Genomic DNA, 21841 nt, shown 5'->3' on the forward strand with positions numbered 1-21841 from the left:
CTCTTTGGAGACAAAGCTGTTTTGGGTCTTCTCACATTCCTGAAAGTTCCATTGTGGGTTGTTGTGTTTTTCTAAAAAAAATTACTTCCAGCAAAAAATTTTTCAAAGGGGAACAGGCCTTAAGGGAAAAATGTAGAAACACTGGAGCTCTTCATTAGTTAATCCTGATAGTTTATAGGGCATTGAGCGTGCAGAGGAAAGGCCTAGAATTGAATGACAAAGAAAGACAAAGGACTGAAGAAACAGCAGATACTGTGTATCATGGAAGCTTCCCAGCTGAACGAATCGCCACTTATACGCAGGACAGGCAACCCCCTGGGTTTTAAAGATCAGCTTTTTTTCAGACTGACAGATGCCTGCTCCTAGCTAGGAAACTGCATAACAGCTCTTGTGTTGAGTCTCAAGTTATCACAAACTCCTGGGAGGGAAAGAAAAAAACAAAACCCTACATCACACCCACTCTTGCATAGAGCGTTTGCAGTACAGTATGTGGCGGGGTGTTCCTTTCCTTTTGAACTGGAACACAGTGTAAACCAAGACAAGGAGGCACAAGGCCAGGATGCAAGGAATGACGATGGCTATGGCTTTCACAGTGCTGGCTGTGTTGTCCAGTTTGATGACAATGTCAACGTCATCTTGAGGGCTGTGTCGGTCTTTATCTGTTGGTCCATCACAACCCATAAAATCCTTGAGGATGGATCTGGGATAGCCAGGTTCCACCCTCAGCATCTGGTTATTGAATTTCCAGTACTCTTTTCCTTTGTAGAAATATGTGAAGCCTGAGGAAGAAAAGTGCAATTATTCATGGTCATAGCGGATCAAATCATGTCATCAGCACACTATGACTGAAACTACTGGTATCAAATTATTTTGTAATTAAAAAATTAAAAAGGTGTAAGGAATAGAATTCAGTTACAGGTCTTTCAAGTCTTCTTCACAAATTTCATTTCTTTACTGCCTCTAGAAAATCTAACATCGGGGTGTGTTTTTTTAATTCAATAAACTGAGATTTAATTTTCTTCCATTACTACAAAGAAATAAAGGAATTCCAGAGAATATGATCTTTGACAGCCTAGGGTGCAGCTGATTTGTTCATTCACTGAAAACCCAACCAGAGCTGGACTCATTAGGACCAGGACTTCAAAGCATCACAAGCTCTTCAAGATGGGAAGTCTATTGAAACAAACTGCAATGCTATGTCAGCCAGAAATGAGAATTGAACCACTTTAATGTCACATAGCCTACTGCTGCACTTAAGAAGAAGGAAACTGGATGAAATAACAGCAGCTTTGCCAAGAGGAAACAGGTGTAACCAGATTTAAGTTTTCTCCCAAAAGCTGGTATTTGATCATTCAGGCACAATCCAATGTTATTACTAAACATGCCTAAATGGAAAAAAACCCTTGACTCCTTGCCAAAGATCTGTATTACTTTATTATCCCAGCTGAAAAATAGCATTGATCTGGCAAGAAACAAATATTCAGGATGAGTGAACTTCCTGGTACTGCTTATGAACTGAATGCAAACAGCTGAATTTTACCTTACCTTCATTTTATAGACCTCAGCTTATTTCCTGTAGTACTAAAGGCCACTAAGAATACTAAACCAGACTGGGCACTATTTGTCGTTCTAATAATGCTTCCTGAAAAGATCAGTAACTGGCTATCCGGAGATAATATTAGAAATCACCTATTCAAACAGCAGTCAGTTTCTTTCAGTTCTAAAAAAAATGACTTGATAGTCTATTTTACAGCTCAAACTGTAAAAAAAAATCATCATCTACTGCCACTTTTAAGAATATATAGAATATTTGAACATTCTTCTGCATTAGCTGTTTACTATTTAGTAATTTTAATAGCCTTCCTAGCCACTGAAAAGGTACAGCTTTCTTTTCCTTAATCTTTTGCAGTTTTATTATCTCAGAATGTGTTAATGTATCTACAGAAAGGTATAATACTGCTTAAAAAGAAAAAAGAAAAGCGAAACACTGAGCCATATCAAAACAGTAGTCAGGAGGCTTGTTCATAAAATGCCTTCTATTCTGATTGGAACAAAACAAAAAAAAGGACTGTAATTCTTCAAATATGATCACATTTTAAAATTTTAACATATATAAAGTTCCTTAAAGTAATCTGTATATTAAACGAAAAATATTATCAAATGCAAAATTTCAGTATTTTGAGCCACAGGCTACCCTATCTTTGCATTTCATATAAGAACATGTGTGTAAGAAAGCACTGTACATACTGGCCCTGGATAAATATTTCAAGTGTGGAAATTTGATATATCGTCTCTATCAATATTCTAATACATATAGAGAGACCATATACAGATATGACATCTCTAAACCTGTGTTCTGACATCTATATAGAATACATGTATGTATACATCAGGGGTATATATATGTCAGAATACTGACGTTAGTTAGTATTAATTGTTATTATTCATCAAAATATCAAATTAAAACTGTTAAAATCAAAGCAGCAAATGAATTGCCAGACCCTACAGATCCAGTAAAAATTCTTCAACCAGAGCGTATTTTCCACCGGAAAACTCTGAAGAGAGTTTAAAATCTTCTGTGATTTTGCTGAGGCAGGAACCAGGATAACAGGCTGTAACAGCTGAAAGATGGAAGTTACCAGCAGAGAAAGGTAGTTCCAAGAGACTGAGTAGTTTTACTGCTTTTCATGGCAGAACAAATGACTTCACACTGCTGCTGAAAGTGATTTCATTTAGTCTGCTTGACTTGTTGAGCCTGTTTTGGGAGCTGCTCCTTACAATTTTGCAGGTGCTAGCCGCTGAGAGTAGTGAGCACAATGCCTGACCCAAACAGCATGGAAGGGCTTAGTAGTCACTAATGTGTCAAACAGAAACTCAAATTAGGAGTGGAGTAAGCACAAGACAAAAAAAAAGCTCAATGGGCTAATAAAGTAGACTATCTTTTCTCTTTCTTCTAAAAATTACCCCACCATCCACATTAGCAGAATTTCTAGTTGGGAGCTGAGATTTTCTATGCTGCTGTCAAGGCAGAAAGAAAGATCTTGCCAATCTGGAGAACTTTGTGCGATCTCAGATTCCATGGAGCAACAGAAAGCAAATTTCGTCTTCACCTCCTGCTAAGAGTTTCTACCACAGTGTTAGAAATGAAATCACAATATGGGAAATATCAGGGAGAGCTTCAAAGATGTTATCTACCAAGCTTCTGGGACACCGAGTCAGGGTGCTGACTAGAGTAAGAAATTGTTTTTTCTCATCTTTCCCAAGCCTCTTACTGCAAGATTACCGAAAATTTTTGTGGACAGTGAAGGAAATCCTTTTATGATCAGATTTATTGCAGGTGTTCATTTGCACAGTTTACAGAATAGAAGGACAAGGGAAGGAAAAAAGTATTATTTAAAACAAAATAGACTAACTGGAAGACATGCTTTCAGATGTTGCCTCGTGAAGCTATATAGTAAAACTTTCTTGTCAACTCTGCTTCTGCTCAAAGAAAGGAAAACAGTTTCAGACAAAATATAATCAACTTCTTTCTAACTAAGCTGTGGTACTTCTTATTTGCATCTGCTTTTCTTTCTTTCCTCATACAAACAACAGTGGAGTTGTGAACTGTTTTTAAGATGTCTGTTTTCTTGATTTCAGGGAAAATGTCTTAGTGGTCTTCTTGGGAACTTTATAGCGCCATTTTCAGTCCTGCCCTGGGGCCCTTTCAGGCTTTCTGAGAAGCCCAGGAATGACCTTTTTCCCTTCCCCTCCACCATGATCTCATGTCATGTTTTACCACCCTCTTCATACAAAGTATTGGTCAGACTGTCAAAGCCACTGGGGTAAAAAAAAGAAGTGGCTTTGATGTAACCTAGTCTTTCCTGCCTTAGGAATGAGTGCTCTGCCTCTGCAGTCCTTTCAACCCACTAGTCTGAAAGTTAGAGTAAGATAATTTTCATTTGTAATGACATACATAGAATCATAGTCATAGAATGGTTTGGGTTGGAAGGGACCTTAAAGACCATCCAGTTCCAACCCCCTGCCATAGGCAGGGACACTTCCCACTAGACCAGGTCGCTCAAAGCCCCATCCAAACCTGGCCTTGAACACTCCCAGGAAGGCGGCAGCCACAGCTTCTCTGGGTAACCTGTGCCAGTGCCTCACCACCCTCACATGTACCTGAGCTCAGTACAGAAAACTTATTATGGGGAAAGCAAGCAAGGTAAGAAAAAAAACGCAAACCCATACATACATACGTACATACATGTATATATATATATAAATATATATGTAAAATTCCTTTTGGATGTAAATATTTAAAAATATGCTTAAAATATAATGAAGGGAAGAAAGCTAAGAATATATCCATTATGTTTGTCTGTGCATACATAATGTTTGTGCCCACTTCCACATATATGTGTATTTACAATAATTATTGACTGTGATGTATGCAGAATACAATTTTGACTGACCTAGTTTCCAGCTAAAAACAAAAAAAAAGCAAATAAAAACAACACCAAAAAATTCATTTTTGCCAAAAGGCCAGAATCCAGAGAGGGTTTCTGCTTCTGGATAAAACAGAGACAAAGCAAGGAAACAATTAAACATATTTTTAAAAAATCCCCAAACATTTCCATGGTAAATTATTTAATCAAGTTACAGGTTGAAACAGGAGACTGAAATGGTTTATACAGGGAAAGAAATATTTTTGTCCCCTTATTAAAAGGAAACTAAAATAGTATGACAATATATACATGTGCTGTCTGTGAGGCAAACAGAATAAACTCAGAACCTACTAATAAATAAATCATAAATGCCATACAAAAATTCTCCAAAAATTATAAGTGACGACAAATGCATATTTTTATTCCCGTCAAAGGGATCTAAACACTGCAACTGAGGGCTCTGTTGGCAGCCTTCCAGCAGCCCCTGGATAGCACCGAATTCTCATAAACTGAAGGAGTCTTTGGCTGCTCTCACTCATTGGGAGGTGCGGCCACCTGATTATAGGCTCCTGTATGTGACGTTGCTTCTTGATACAGGTAACAGCATTTCATAATAACATTCCTGCAATCTGCATTTCTGCATCATGGGCTTCTGACATCTCTGATTTACATAGATTTCTATGAATATTTCTGCTTAGATAAAGATATTTCTTCCCTTTTCTAGTTGTTCATAATGAAAGTAATATTTTCTAAGCTGTTTAAACAGCCACCACCTTGACAATTAAAATAGAGATATACTGCGGTTAGGAAGCTTGTTTTAAAAGGTACTATAATTTGGCAGAGAACAAAAATAAGTAAGATACAAACAAAAAAAAAAGGAAATTAAAGTTTATGATACTACATTTGAAAGGTTTTTCTCCATTGTTTTAAATGAGACATGAAAGCAAACAGCCATTTTCACAACAGCAAGTTCTATAGCTGGAAATATTCTGTTCATAAATCAAGAATTTCTTTGCCACTTAACCTGTATCGTGAATCACCCCTCTACTATTCTATCTTACATAAAGGGTGTTAGTAAATCATTAAAATAAGAATATGTCTCCATACCATTTTCTTTGTGGACAAAGGCTCCCTGAGGAGATTCTGGGATACCTTTCCAAATTGTGATTGGTTTGGGATAACCAGGGTCCATGCATCTCATTTCTTCACTGTACCTCCAGTACCTGAATTTTTTTTAAAAGACAAAACCCAAAAACGACAGAAGTATTTATAAGATAGCAGATGAGTAACTACATATTTTTTTTCCTTCTAACATTTGCTACATTCATTAGCCACAAATGGGAACACTTGACTTCTTTTCTTTAAACGTATTACCAGATTACAAAGAAATCTATTTGTTGACTGGACAACCGTTTCATGTAAGCAGAAAGAGGACAACTAAATCAGCACGCATCTCATTTATAATAGCAGCAATTCTGATGTCTAGGACTTCTGCACAGTGACACACAAAGAAGCAACACATGCAAAAAAAAAATATTAATGTTTTAGATAACATTTTAATCCTGCAAATGGCAGTAGATTCAGCTTAAAATACTCCCAGCAATCTTAATTTAAATCCTTATGTGTACGCATTACAGTAGTTTTTCATTTCATTATCATTAAATAGGTAGTGTGATACAAAATTCCAACCTGCATTTGTGCCTTTTTGCCAGCCAGCCCTTCTCCAATTTAAAAAGCTTCAGCACGCAAATTCTAGGCAACCTGAACATGTAAGAAGTATTTACACTTGTGATATTTACATTACAGGTAATGTTGATAGTATTTTTGTCCTTACGCAGCTGGCTAAATTGCTATGCATATCTTATTATAAGCTGGTTCTAAGAATGAACATATTTTCTTTCTAGTATCTCTGTGTACCCTGATATATTTGGGTGGGTCATTTCATATTTCAATTGGCTCCACTAATTTAAGGTATATCAATTTAGAGCATAGTTTTCTTGGAGAATCTTTTTTTTTCTTAAATGAGTTTTATTCATGTGAAAAATTACATAAGAAGGCAGCCACTCACCATTTCAGGACATCAAGAGCCGGAGAATATATCACTTTCATTTATAATCTGGTCGCTGTTAAAAACCTGACCCTTTTTCTAATTTGAATTCATTTGACTTCAGCTTTTAGAAATCCTTGTTATGATCATTCCTGCTATATTAAAGAGTCCTTAAGTGGATGATATTTTGTCCCTGCATAGGTACTTAGACACTCTAATCAGTTCACATCGTAATCTTTTTTAAAAACAAAATGGTTTAACCTCCTCTGTATTTCTCCCTGTGGGGCATTTCTCCGGCTTTAAACTTTCAATGAAATTAAAAGATGGATTTCAAGCGGGTTAAGAATTGGCAAGTTAAATTAAAAAAACTTTTGTATTTAATTTTCTTGCTAAACATATTCTATGATGTGCATACATTTCTTAAGTGATCCATGAGTATTGTCAGTGTCTCAGAATCCTAATTACCACACAGTAACAATAGCAAACATCATACTTTTAATAATACTAATACAACAAACATTACGATTAGTAACAAAGAATAAATTATCTCTGAGTACTCAGGATTTTCACAGTGATACATCAATCAACAAACATAGAAACATCCTGAAAACCTGTAAAATTCATATTTAGATAACTTGCAAGGTTTCAAAAATTAATGACTTCTCTTGACATCTCTATGAAACAGACAGATATTTTTTCCCCTATTTTTACAGACAGGGAAATGAAGACACAGAGACTCTAAGTGACTAGTGCAAGTCTCTTTCAGGACTGGAAAACAACTTTGTTTTTACAGCTTTTTTCAGTTCTCTATTAATCATAAAAGTAAGTGTCCCTTTTGAAGGGAACTGTAAAGTTTATTTTAAAAATAATTCCTAGGGAGCTGCTCAAGTTTTTGTCCAGCTTCCTGGTTTAGCTGTCATTTCCCTTTCTTATCACATTTTTAAATAGTAGCAGAGAAGTAATTTTCACTTAAAATACTAAAATGCATCTTCACCTTAAAAAGCTTTGGCTCATATCTTGCCTGTTTATGTGCTAGGGTTTAGAAACACGGATAAAAAGGAGCAGGTAAGAGCGTACATAACTACATTACTTTGAATATTTAAGTTCAAATTTGCCACAACTGTGACTTGCCTGTTGACTTCCAAAACATAACTTATCACTAGATATACATATACTCATTTCAGTATATTCACACAAATATAATTTATGTTATAAGAAATGTAAAAACAGTATGTCCCTCTACGCATTGGAGTTAATTTCATCCACAGAAAATGACTATTTTAAGTGGCTTGACGACTTCTTTTGAGAAATAGAGGAAAAGATTAAGACTCTTAGCTGATATCCATCAAATTGCTTCCTTGCAGAATTCCTATACCAACCTATCTCCTTTGAAGAAGTAGGTTTTCCCAACATCTTCCCACCAAATTGCTGAATCAATCCCATGGGAAGGAATTCCGCTCCCAAGTGTTATCAAATCATGAGGATAACCTGGCTGAAGAGTAGTGTCCTTGAAAACCCAGAACTTGTTACCTGTACAAAAGCATATATATACACATACATATATATGTGTTAGTCTTCAGTACTTTCAGTAATAGCATTAATACACACCTAAGAAATAAGAAAGGCTTCCAAAGGGCTATAGTTGTTCTGCCAAACACAATGACATGAAAAACGTTCTGTCACTGCAGATAATGCAAAATTAAATGTGCATTACAGATACCTTGCATTTATAAAGCACTTTTGATACTAACTATACAGGGATCAAACCCAGAATGAAAATGAAGTCAGCTCAAGAGGCACTGTGGTTGGTAATGTAGTACATTTACAGCAACACTACACAACAGTTATACATTTCATAAGGAAAGAAGAGTAAATTTTAAGAAAAAATGAGGTAAGAAAACATATAAATAAATAAAAAATAGAAATTCCTATCCTCATAAAGTCCATATACTTTTATTACTCTGTACTCTCCTTCTCCTCAAGAAGTTAAATTACTTATGAAGGATGTACAGATTATTTCTGAAATGACCATAGAATTTAAAATATATTTTTTATCATATTTTGTTTTGCATGGGCTAAAGACAGCAAACTGAGGTCTGAAGTCCCACAGGTGAAAACCTTGTGTTTCTGAAATTAATGAGGGGTTGCCTTCACTACCAGTGGCAGTAAGATTTAATCTTTGGATGTGGGTGACAAATCATTCAAAACCATGCCATTGATGTATTATTACATGTTGATAATAGAAGGTAGTTGTATGACTGTAGCTGGTGTTACCACAGTGTCTACACAAATCTAAACTTCTTAAATACAAGTAACAGCCTAGTGCCTCCTGGACAGCAATGCTCAGTGGCTGAACCCCTACTGTTGCTGTTACCAGCTAAATACTTTGTCCATATAGGGGTATGCATGCCTACAGAAGCAGCAGTTGCACCAGTGTTTTGTAGCATAGCCCCTCCTGTACCTGTTTTTTGAGAGGATGCTTCCTGTGCTCTCTCTTGTAACTGGGTAGCTTACCTCACCAGCCCACAACTCCAGTTTCCCAGCTGCAGTCTGCCTTAGCTTCCTAGCCAGGCTCCTCTTCCTCACTGAACACTCCCATGATTATCTCACCTGTTTCATCATCTCATGTTAAGCATTAGTCTGACACTTTCCCCAATAATTGTGTTGTCCTCTAGACTCTTTACTAGGGTCTCCTCAATGTACTGTCCTTCCTGTCCTATTCTTGCAACTGTCTTCTGCTTTTTATATTTTTGGTTCTAATTCTTCTTCAAAATACACTTCTCACCTGTGCCTCTTCAGTAGAGACTTCCCTTTCAAACACAGACAACTTTGAAAAAAGGGAATAAAGATCCTCATATGCCCCCTAGAAATAGGGAAAAGGGAGCATAATTTGCATTTTAGTACTTATCTGAAGAGCTTGTTTTGAGGCCTGTCTTCTCTTTGCATTATGTCATCTAGGCCACACGGACACCCTTTCTGAGCTAGACTATAGGCACCATTGTGTAGGAACCATGTGTTTATTTTCTCTTCAGAGTACTACCTCCATCTGTGTTTCCAAAAAGCATTGCTAATTTTAGTAATAATAACACTGAAGGAGAAGATACTCTTTGACATCATGTAGCCTTTCTGAGTTACATCACAGAAAGGTCTAGAGAAGATCCACAAACATACATCTTGAATTGGCCTATTCAATACTTCACTTTGGTCTATCCATTGTTATTTATGATGATGGTATTTAAAATATAAGGGGAAAAGTTTGAAAATATATTTTGCTCAAACACATTTGGAAAGAGATCCTAAGATATAAAACCTTGGCTGTTCATACTTACCTGGAAGGCCAGGCAGGCTGTTACACAGACTTAGGAGGTTAAGGCACTGTGCTGTATAAATATTTCAAATGGAAAAGTAGTATTACCCCAAAGATCTAGGATCAGGTGTATGCCAGAATCACAAAGAGGGAAAATCCAGGGAGCTGTTTTGCAGTTGATTTCATGTTTTAGCTATCCTTCAGTGGTATTGGTTTGTTTAGAGAGAGGGCTTTTTCAGTCTCCCTGTTTGCACTGTAGTGATTTAAAGCATGTTTCCATTTTATCACAGTTTTAATTAGGAGAGGGGATATAGTTTCAGTCCCTCCCATGCTGGGTTTCCAGAGTAAATTTTTTATCAGCTTCTTTACAGCTGTTTTTCACCTACTTCCAAGCACAGACACTACAGTTTGCTCAACAGATCCATCTTCTCCCCCTGCCAGTTGAAGGACGAAAGAGTTCAAAGAATAAGTATGTACAGAGACATTTGAAGTACTGAAAAGAAAAGAGACACAGAGATCTATGAAGAACAGTCACGGACAGCAGAGGTCTGTGTTGACCTGGGATTAAGGTTTGTGCTAACCTGACATTTTCCTTTATCGAGATTCCTTACAAAATTCACTTACAGGGTTTGATCATGACAGGGGTGAGCATCTTCAGTCATTCACTGTCCCTCCTCTCATGTGGTTTATCCTTCTGCCAATTCACATGACCAGACACAGAAGGCTTCAGATGGTAATGGTTGTTTCAAATGCCACAAGTCATGTGTTTTGGACCTTACTAGTTGGTACTTATGGTGTGAACAACAGATGGTATCCAGTGAATGATACTGAGCCAGCTCATTTCTGTTTCAGATCATTCAAAATGACAGCTGTTGCACAGCGTTGAGAGGCATATGCTGTGATGTATGCCATTACCTTTCTCTGTGCCTCACAAGGAATAACAGTAACAGCAATAGTTAGCAATAGCTCATTATCAGCCATACCCAACGAGTCAAATTTAGCTATTAACAAGATCAGGTCATACTAAAATAAAAAAGGGTTGAGCACACACCACTGTAAGTGACAGGACCACTGAGACAGGTATTTGTTGCATATTCAGATATACTGATGCAGAAAGAAAGTGTAGATGTGGGAACACAAGACTTAAGAAACTAAATTCTTCACATGATTTCTTACTAAGAAGTAAATCTTTTCTGGTTAAATAGAGAAAAGGTAAATTTAACTGTATTTTATAGAGACTGTAGGACATTGAGAGCTCTAACATGTGGGCAAGCCTTCTATTGAATCTAAGTAGAGGGAATTGTATTTAGCATTTGCTTTGGAAGTCATGTTTAGTCCGCTACAGCTGTGCTGATCATTAAAGAGAAGGACTGTATATAAGAAATTACAATGTTCTATGTGGCTGACAGATTTCACTTTCTTTGTTTGTTTGTTTTTTCTGTTTGCTTCAGGGGTTTTTAAGTGGTCTATTGGGTTTGTTGTTTAGCTTCTGTCCCTCAACTAGAGGAAAGTGGGTGGCTGTTGAACAGAGGACTTCCAAAAAGTCAGAAAAAATCAGCAGCTTTCAAACATAACCAAGTATTAGGAGGAGTTAAAGCTGAAAATCAGTGCAAAAGATGCCTGACTGTGATGAGAATTAGCTCCTTTTATTTCTAACTTATATTTAAGTATCTTAAAATGTATTAAAAATTAATGCTTGTCAGTATGCTTTCATTTAGCTCATATTCTACTTCCACTAGTAAATAGTCAATACTATTAATTGTGACTATAATGGAAACAAAGAATATATGACAAAACCAGAATAGTTATAGTTTGACCCTTCTTATAGATAACTAATGTTTGTTCAGAGTCCTAACCTATGCCCTTGACAGAATTCATCACTGTATTTATTTTACAAAGTTGTATTTTAAGGTCTGGTTAGTGGGTTTGTTATTCTCACAGGGAATAAAGCACCACATGTTTCATGAAGTCTGGCCAACCTTCAGAATGTTTAATCTCTCTGCTTTTATTCTCTAATGTAAGATCTAATATAATAACAAGCAGAATGGTAAGGTCACAAGATGAGAATGAAGCAAGCCATAAAAAAGTCAGAATGTCTTACTTTTTTCAATAATGCTTTGTTAAATATCATCACTATAGGGAAACAACTGAGAAGGATGAACTGTGACTGCAATTATTTGAAGTTTCTCAACATCTATCTTTGACATTCTAAAAAAATTACTGGAAATAAAGGGTATCTATTCCTACACTTAAAGTATTAAATATATAACCCCAGGTATTCTTCAGAGTGTTTAACTACCTACTGACTGCTGCAAAGAATTATGCAGTTTTTAGCAACTGTAGTTATTCCTCTGTAGAATCAGAATGCTAAATAGTTGTGCTCCTGTGTTGCCAGCAACCAAGTTTTTTGCCCGTGTTATATGCAATTATGATATGTGTGTAGTGCAAGACCTGTGTGGGATATAGCATATAACCACTGTAAGTGTTACAGTGATGAGACAAATTCTCAAAGATTTTAGGAGTTATATTGAATTGAAAACACGTAAAATTTTAATATCTAATTCTGAAGTTTTTTTTCCTCCACTCTTGCTCTTAATTTTGGTCTTTCAAGCTGGGATCAAGTGTCTTCTTACTCGTATCCCCAAATTACTATTCATGCTTCCCTTTTTCTTGTTCTTTATTTCCCACATTAAGGTTCTGTCATTTCTTTGCCCCATGATCTGACATTATAGTAAATCTATCTTTAAAAATAAAACAGTCAATCAGTAGGATAAGTGCAGTTGAAAGTTATGATGGTGGCACCGGCAGTATGAGTTTTACAGCAGCCTTTCTATTGCTAAATTTGTGTTACCATAATATTCAACAGTTCAGATGGGTTGACGATTTCGTTTTGAGTAGCTGTGGTGGTTTGGTGTCTGGTGGGGTTTTGGCGTGGTTTTGGTTCGGTTTTGGTGGCGGAGGAGGGGGCTACAGAGGTGGCTCCTGTAAGAGGCTTCAAGAAGCTCCCCCGGCTCCAAATTCAGACCCACCTCTGGCCAAGGCCAGGCCAATGGCACCTCTGCGAATAACTATTTAAGAGTGAAAGAAGGATTTGATTGTGTCTCTTTGTTCTGTTTGTGTTGGTGAGCAAAGGGGGATGGCAGAGAGACAGCCCTGCGGACACCCCGGTCAGTGAGGAAGGAGAGGGGCAGCTGTGCCGGAGCAGAGGTTCCCCTGCGGCCCGCGGTGGGGTGGCGGCTGAGCCCCTGCAGCCCCTGGAGCCCAGCGGTGGCCCCGAGGTCGCCCTGCAGCCCGCGGAGGGCCCCGGGCCGGAGGAGCAGGGACCGGGCCCGGAGCAGCCGCGACTCCGGCCGCGCTGGAGCCGCCCGTCGGTGGGAGGGCGGCAGCCCCGGGAGGGACCCGCGCTGGGGGGTTCTGGGGAGCTGCGGCCCCGCGGGAAGGACTCGCGTTGGGGCAGTTCCTGGAGGGCTGTCTGCCGGGAGAGGGACCCCGCGGTGGGGCAGGGGAGGGCTGCGAGGGCCCCTCTCCCTGAGGGGGAAGGTGCAGCAGAGACATCTTGTGCCGGACGGACTGAGACCCCCATTCCCTGCCCCCTGCGCTGCTGGGGGGAAGGGGGAGCAGAGCTGAGCCCGGGAAGACTGGAGGGGTGGAGGGGGAAGGTGTGTTGTGTTTAAGATGTGGTTGTATCTCTCATTCTCCTTGATGGTGGTGGTTGTTTTGTATTGGATGTGTGTTGTTATCCCCAAGTTGAGTGTGTCTTTTGCCTGTGACCATAACTGGTGAGTGAGCCCTCCCTGTCCTGTGTCTCGACCCTCAAGCCTTTTTGGTTGCATTTTGTCCTTCCCATCCCTCAGGGGATCGGGTAGGGGTGAGCGAGCGGCTGCGTGGTGCTTTTGTGGCCAGCTGGGTAGGCTCAAACTACAACAGTACCATGTAATTTCCCGCAGGCACAGAGGATAAATTTTACTACTCAAATTTCCTCATTATAAAAAAAAAAAAAAAAAAAAAAAGTAGCATTCTGATGCTATCTTCTTATCATTCAGCCTGGACACCAGCAGTGGATAACAACAAGAATGTAAACATCTGTGTTTTATAAGCAGCCATTTGCCAGATTGCTATGTACTTTATGAGCATTATGAGGCAAAAGGAAGCAGGCCAAGTATGTTAAGCCATCCAAAATGAGCAAGCATTGCTTTGCACCACAAGCATACTACTTAGTTTCTGCAATTGTTTTTTTTTGTGTAAATAAATATTAACGCAAAAAAACCCCACAAACTAAAAAAGGCAAATAAAAGTTAAAATGATAAAATTAAAAAAAATCAAAACCAATGAAATGTCAAAACCTAAGATGCTTGATCCAATAGTCTTGAACTTCATTCAGCTTGATTTTCAACATACATCTAACACACTACGCATGATCTCACAGGCTCCTGAAGTATTCTCAGGAAAGTAATGTCAAATAGGTATAAATATACTGATAGATTTTATTAGCGCAAGTTAAGAATAACTACACTTCTCATAGCAAAAACGTAAGCTATAAAGACATTTCGAAGGTTCATAAATAAATATTCCATCCTGAGCTGCCATTTTATATCATTTGCATATGGCTCATATTTTACAACATAGCTCCCAAATTAAAAAAAAAAAATGTTAGTTTTTAAATACTTTTAGACTTTTATTAATCTATATTCTTACTACTATAAAGAAGAATCCAACTGTATACATAAAGGGAGGAAAAATCTAATGCTAATAAAAAAGAGTAATAAAGATCTAAATCTGTTTCATAATTTAAATCAACTGTTTCAAATTTGATGTTTGCCATCCTGAAAAACAAGGATTGAAACAAATAAAATAGAGCATAGATCATTGAAATGAGATTTGTGGATTTCTAAAGAGATAAACAAAATGTTTCAATCCAGAATATTTCAAAAAGTCTATCCTGAGTGCACCTTAAAAATGTCACTGGCCTAACAGAATATTGTTTATCCTGAACTTATAAGAGTATAGGCAAGTAAGGAGAAGCAAGGTTGCAATTACTCATTAGCAATGGCAGATGAATAAATTGTCTTACTCCTTCCTTCATGTTCCTCAGAGAGTATATATTGCTCCACAAGTATGAAAGCAGAAGTGAAAAATGTATCCGCTACAGAAGGCCCTGTTTCCCACTAGTAATAAAGCCTCCAAAGTGAATGAAAGAGAGCAATGGAGATGGAAGGTGTGCCTTGAACCTTCCTTTGAGCATCTGTAGAAGAAGCAGTGGCTGTTCTGAAGCGAGAATATTCACACACTGGCCTGCTTCTCCAGCATATACCAGAGATTTCAAGACTCTAAACCCTACAGGACATTGGATGTTACTGATACCTTGAGAAGAAGTTTTGAAGACTTTATTTTAAAATCTGCAAATAAATGCTGTCTTTACTCAAACACCAGATTCTTCTGCTGTGAAGAACTGACCAGTCTTAAAATGAAGTGATCTGGAAAATGTTTTCCAAGAGAAGAGCATAGTGACATTATTCCAGTCCAACCTCTATGTTGTCATTCACTCCATCTTTTCTACTTTTTCTCTGAATAATGGACATAAATTTTGGTTTAGATATGTGCTTTGTGAACACATTTGTATGCCAGACTTCAGATTTAAAGCTCCTTCTAAAACTTACTTGGTTTGACCAGTTTTAGATTGGCAAAGCACACTACATGGATAAAATGTTCTACTTGTTCATCATCTTAGAAACAATCAACTTGTCTATTTCTAGCACCTTTGGGAGGAAGACATACTCTTTTCCCAGGAAGAAATTTTCTGAGGAGATGGAAGAAATGAGATAATGATTGTCACCTACAGTCTATTTGTATAGACTTCTGCAATCATGTTCCACAAGGCAGCAAAGATTCTTGGTTAACAGGAATTTTCGAGGACACACATACAAAAGACTCATCTGAACCTATTGATTCTGTGGCAGTGGAAAAATATAAAATACATTGATAGAAAACCACTATCAGATAGATACCGGAAATCATGAAGAACAAGTGGCAAAGAAGCAAAAATTCAGAAAAATTGCACAAGGAAATACAAGGACTTTTGACCTTGGCAAACAAGGGGACAATACAAGTATCAGCAGAAAAACAATGGAAGGAACTTTGAAAAGAAAGGAGGTGGGAAAATATCCACAGAAAATCCAAGTATCATATGATATCAGCTAGAAAGAGCAAAACTAGCTGATCCAAAATCAGAGAGCATAAGCTGGGGATGATGAGGAAGGAAAAGACATAATATTCTGACTTCCAAAAGCACAATCCTGCTTCTTCTGCTTGCTTTAATTAATCCTGATTATTTAATTTCCCAGGTAGAAAATACAGAAATTCCTGTCCTCCTGTTCTTCATTATGTATAACCTACAGACTACTGAATCAACCCACTCCTCTAAGACCTAACGGGAGTTAGTAAGCATTGGGTGTGGTGGTTTGGTGTCCGGCGGGGTTTGGCGCAGTTTTGGTAGTGAGAGAGGGGGCTATGGAAGTGGCTCCTCTAAGAAGCTCCCGTGGATCCAATTTCAGACCCGCCTCTGGGCAAGGCCAGACCAATGGCGCCTCTGCGAATAACTATTCACGAGTGAAAGAAAGGGTTGATTGTGTCTCTGTCCTGTTTGTGTTGGTGAGCAAAGGGGGATGGGAGAGAGACAGCCCTGCGGACACTCCGGCCGCGCTGGAGCCGCCCGTCGGTGGGAGGGCGGCAGCCCCGGGAGGGACCCGCGCTGGGGGGTTCTGGGGAGCTGCGGCCCCGCGGGAAGGACTCGCGTTGGGGCAGTTCCTGGAGGGCTGTCTGCCGGGAGAGGGACCCCGCGGTGGGGCAGGGGAGGGGGAAGGAGCAGCGGAGACATGTTGTGCCAGACAGACTGTGACCCCCATTCCCTGCCCCCTGCGCTGCTGGGGGGGAAGAGGGAGCAGAGCTGAGCCCGGGAAGGCCGGAGAGGTGGGGAGGGAAGGTGTGTTGTATTTAAGGCCTGGCTGTGTATCTCATTCTCCTTGATGGTGGTGGTTGTTTGTATTAAATGTATGTTGGTACCCCCAAGTTGCATCTGTCTTTTTCCCAGTGACCACAACTGGTGAGTGAGCCCTCCCTGTCCTTTGTTTCAATCCTCAAGCCCTTTTGGTTGCATTTTGTCCTTCCCATCCCTCAGGGCATGGGGTAGGTGTGAGCAAGCATCTGGGTGGTGCTTTTGTGGCCAGCTGGGTAGGCTCAAACCACGACACTGGGTGAAAAGTTAAATAATGATAAAAGGTATTTTGAGGTAACTGGGAAGGAAAAGAAAGAAGGTATAAGATTAAGTTTGATCATTTCTGTCTGAAGCTCAGGTAACGGATCCCAGCATTATCAAGGTAGAGGTCTGGGAGGCACAGGGGGTAGTTCCTTTCCTCTGGTAGTGATGAGTTAAGGAATATTCACAGAATAATGGTATCTGCCTATGTCCCATGGACCCAAAAATCAAGCAGAGGGATGGAGATTTGAAGGTACCTAGATCATGATTCCTGATCTTATCAACTGCTCAGAGGTTATGACATGAAGTTTATTTTATGGCAACAGAAGTAAAAGCATATCCTGTATTGAAGTCACATAAATAGAAATTGTACTTAAATGGAATGTAATTTTCCGTAAGACTCACATAAAAAATACAATTTCCCTATTAGCAAAACATAGTCTTCATTGTATTTTTATGCAGTGTTTCTGCATGTTACTAAATATTTTCCGTTTGGCATTCCCAAGATGATAATGTTTCCCCAGTGAATGAAATGTTAATATCTATCTCCCTCTTCATGATTCCACTTGTAAAAATGCATTCATTTTTGATATAGCAACTTCTATTTTTTTCTACTTTTTTGTAATGAGTTAACAAATGAATCACTCACAACACTAAATAGTTGAATGATTTTTCACATATCTATTCAGTTTCTTCTTTCTTCTCCCAAATTATTATCTTATAAAACATACTTTACATGGTTTTCACGCTGTTGTTGCAAGTGGGTATTTATTTAATTTTCTTATTAAATCTCAATTAGATGCATGTTCAAGAACTTAAATTTTGAAGAGAGCTGATGCCTGGAGTGAAACTTTAAAAATAATCATTAGCAGCAATACAATCCATGTAAAATATTTTCTGGAGTTTATCCTTCTTTAAAATTACTAAATACGCAACTGTGAAAAAGACATTTATTTTTCTTACTTGAAACGCCTCACATTAAAGTTCTCAGATGAAATAAGTACGGTGAAGTACAGTGAGATACATGTAGCACAGATGCCATTTCAATATATGCAAATTTCATTTGTAAAAAGCAAGAAAAGCATAGAACCACCAAAAAAAAAAAAAAAAAAAAAAAAGGAACTGTATTCGTTCTTGCTTCCTAATCCACGTTTTTCATAAAGGATTTCATATTAGAGCACTGCATTGCTAGGTCTCCAATACTTCCAAATTTTTACTGAATACATAAGAGTAAATGATCTAATACTCCGAAGGGTAATAATAAACTAAAGCTGTCGTCGATAAAATGAGAAAACACAACTCATATACTCTTCATTTAGCTACCAATTTGCAAATTAATATACATATAATTAGTAAAAATAAGCAAGATATGTTCCAAGAAATCATAAAAGCCGAAAGTATTATACAAATTCACTTTTTTTTTCCTTTTCTTACCTTTAAAGAAGACAAAATTCCCCTCACTGTTTTCATAAACTGCATCAATGCTGGGAGGCAGTCCCCTCCAGAAGTAGGTAATCTGCATGGGGTATCCATCCATCACTCTGTTGTTTCTGACTCGCCAAAACCACTGATCCTGGAAACGAAATGCACATCTCTTACTATGCATTCATATGTTTAGCTGTTGTCTTGAAAATACTAACAGGCTATCCTAGCATTTTTAGGGCATGACCTTTCACTGTTTGCATAACCACATTTGTGTTTGCATTTGTGTCACATGCACACATTACCAATGTGTCAGAACTAGTTGTTCCCTGAGGTGGGAATAAGCTACCCATGTGAACTGTGTGTTTGGTGTAGTTAGCCTTCAGCAGAACATACAGCGTGCTGTATGAGATGATATAACTTTCTCAGCATAGTTCCTACAAGGGGTCCAAATTGAAATTTGTGGACTGACTACAAGTGCTTTTACATGGAACTGTATGCATATGTGCAAGCCCAATATAATGGAACTACAAACAGGCTTTGAAGATCACATTAAACAGAACAGTTAATATTACAGCCAGTTATAGATGCTAAATACAGTGTCCCAGTACATTTTTCTTAGCTTGTTGCCATTTAAAATGGCGTCTCCCTGTGGGATATACTATTGCTTTGAGAGTCATATGGAAGTTGCATTGTTGAGGAATGAGGAATATTCAGGTAAAGACATGAGTATGTGACATATTAGGTGGGTGTTCATAAAGATGTTGTTGTGCCTCTTCAGCTTTTATAACAACAGTTCCAGTTCAACCAGTATTAAGAGACTAAGGATGGGGTAAGCAAGTATTTAACTTTTTGCACATACTGCACATTTTTACAGCATTAATATTACATAAACCAAAACCCCTTAAATGATAAAGAAAGTGTGTCAGATATCTGTCACAGTTTTACATGGCAGTTCAGCCTTCTTTCTGTATAGGTCAATTTGCCAAGCAAAAGAGATGTCTGCATTTACAGGAACTGGCACAGCTTAGAGCAATTAATACTTTGCAGGAGCAGGCTTATGATGAATTTTATTCATCATCTTTCCAAACCTGAGATCACAGTTCTCTTTAATTGTTTATCTTTCCAATAACTCAACAATTTATAAATCTCCACAAAAAGTATTAGCCATACAAATATGAAACAACTCAATAGATATACAAAAGTACATCTTAATCGTGCGTAGATGAGTCTAAACTTGAAAGATTGTTTTGATTCCCAGAATTCTGAGAACTTTAGTATTAAAAGAAGTTTAAATAGCTTACACAATCTGAAAAATAGTATATTGAAAAGTTGCAATTGTCTGGAAATAAAATCCCTCACATTTTTTCATGTCTAGCTATTTCATTGCTAGTATAACACAGTTGCACCATTCTCATCTTACTGGATTCCTATTTTCAGCTTTCATTGCTTTTTTTATTGTAAGATGTATTTAACATTTAAGGAAAGTCAGCAAAGAATTTTTTTAGGATTAATTGACTAAATTCCGGTAAGAGAACAAGCAGAAGTGGGGGAATACAACTTAGAGATACAAGTATTTAGGAAGCCTATCTGAAGCATGTGTTCTGAATGCTGGAACAGATAATGTCAATCTCTGTTATTTTTTATTATAGCATATAGGTTAAGACAAGAGGGCTTTGAAAAATTAAAATTAGGAGGAATATCATCAAAGCAGACATTTGGAAGTACTTTTTCATTGAAACAGTAAATACTTGAAATTGATTTTCAGGTCAGATTTTTTAGACATCATCAACCTAGGAATGACTTAGGCAGGAATGATGTCATGATAAGTCTCAAAAGGCCAAACAGTTCTTTGGCCTCCCCAAAATTCTATAAAACCCTCAAAAGCCAGGCAGTATCTTGGAGATCAGTCATTAAAGTTTAAAGAAGGAGAAACAAGTAGCAAGCTGCAGTGATTTAAAACTGCAGTCTTTGTGATATCTGTTACTATCTTCAGTACAATGGAATATTCCAATCTTGCCCTTCTTCACTCCAAGATACAGATAACCCTTTTTATTCGTTTGAATTTGGTTGCAAAACCACATCTTAGAAAAAGATGTTTAGTTGCAGGAAGGAACATATCCAGTTCTCATAAAATGTCCACCAATTCAGAAGGACATTGATCAAGTTGTGGGTACAAAATAAGAAAGATATTTAAAGATGAACAAAGGCTGACTAGTTAGCTGAATAAAAAAGGACATAAGTACACATATAGACATTTCACTGAACAAAAGTCATAAATGAAATGTTCAAGCTTTCAGGAGTTTCCCAATACGACACGCATACTCTGGAAAGTCAGGACATCAGTGCTATAGACAAAGTTTATAACATTCTAGGCTAATCAATCTCAGCTTTCAGCTAGTACACCAAAGCAGATCTTGCAAATCACACTGACGTGTTACAAGAGAAAGATTTCTGTCATTCTAATGACAGGAATAATCTTTTGATCAGACCTAAACTACATTGTTAAATATTCAAGCAATTCCATTGCCTTTTTTTAAAAAACAAAACAAAACAAAACAAACAATCAATCAAACAAAAAAACCCCAAACTTTAAATAGTCATGGCTATATTCAACAGCTTACAAGCTTCCAAGTGTTAAGATAAATGTGGCCACAGTAGCAAGCAGCCATTTTAGTTTAGGCAGTATTGTACTGCTGATTGGCTAGTACTATCCCATTGTGGTAATTTCTGGTATAATATCAAAGTGTCAGTGGAATGACCTCAGTAAAGAGACTAACCATGCATGCTTGAAAGAAACTGACTCTACAACAAACACAGATTTCACAGTGCAACAAAACTTGTAAAATCAACAAGTCAACAAAGATCCTCTTCTTGAGAATGAGTTATGTTTCAGCCTTAGTGATTTGTGGAATATATTTGCATTAACTCATTTTGATAAGAAGACAAATAATATTATATTCTGCAGATTTGGTATTGAGTTGTATGTCAGATAATCTAATATTAGCTATTTGCAGCATAATCACACAGAATCACAGAATGTTAGGTGTTGGAAGGGACCTCGAAAGACCATCTAGTCCAACCCCCCTGCCAGAGCAGGACCACCTAGAGTAGATCACACAGGAACATGTCCAGATGGGTTTTGAGTGTCTCCAGAGAAGGAGACTCCACAATCTCTCTGGGCAGCCTGTTCCAGTGCTCTGTCACCCTCACAGAGAAAAAATTTTTCTTTATGTTAATGTGGAACCTCCTGTGCTCCAGTTTGTACCCGTTCCCCCTTGTCATGTCATTGGACATCATCAAGAAGAGCCCGGCTCCATCCTCCTGACACTCGCCCTTTACGTGTTTATAAACATTAATAACAGTGAGACTATTCTTATTTATTG

The 21841-nt window shown here is 37.9% G+C and overlaps 1 protein-coding gene across 2 annotated transcripts in view; it reads right to left on the reverse strand.

Moving 5' to 3' along the window:
• Positions 1-450: 450 nt before the first annotated feature.
• Positions 451-21841, reverse strand: part of MMP16 (matrix metallopeptidase 16) — a 191870-nt gene continuing 170479 nt past the window's right edge. For both annotated transcript variants that reach the window (XM_086465305.1, XM_086465304.1), the window contains 4 exons: positions 18468-18606; positions 7854-8004; positions 5535-5650; positions 451-779 (listed from right to left, as the gene is read on the reverse strand). In XM_086465305.1, coding sequence (XP_086321431.1) covers positions 451-779; positions 5535-5650; positions 7854-8004; positions 18468-18606 — 735 coding nt within the window. The remainder of the gene's footprint in view (positions 780-5534; positions 5651-7853; positions 8005-18467; positions 18607-21841) is intronic.

This window comes from Leptosomus discolor, chromosome 5 (genome assembly GCF_034619465.1).
Source record: "Leptosomus discolor isolate bLepDis1 chromosome 5, bLepDis1.hap2, whole genome shotgun sequence".
NCBI lineage: Eukaryota > Metazoa > Chordata > Aves > Leptosomiformes > Leptosomidae > Leptosomus > Leptosomus discolor.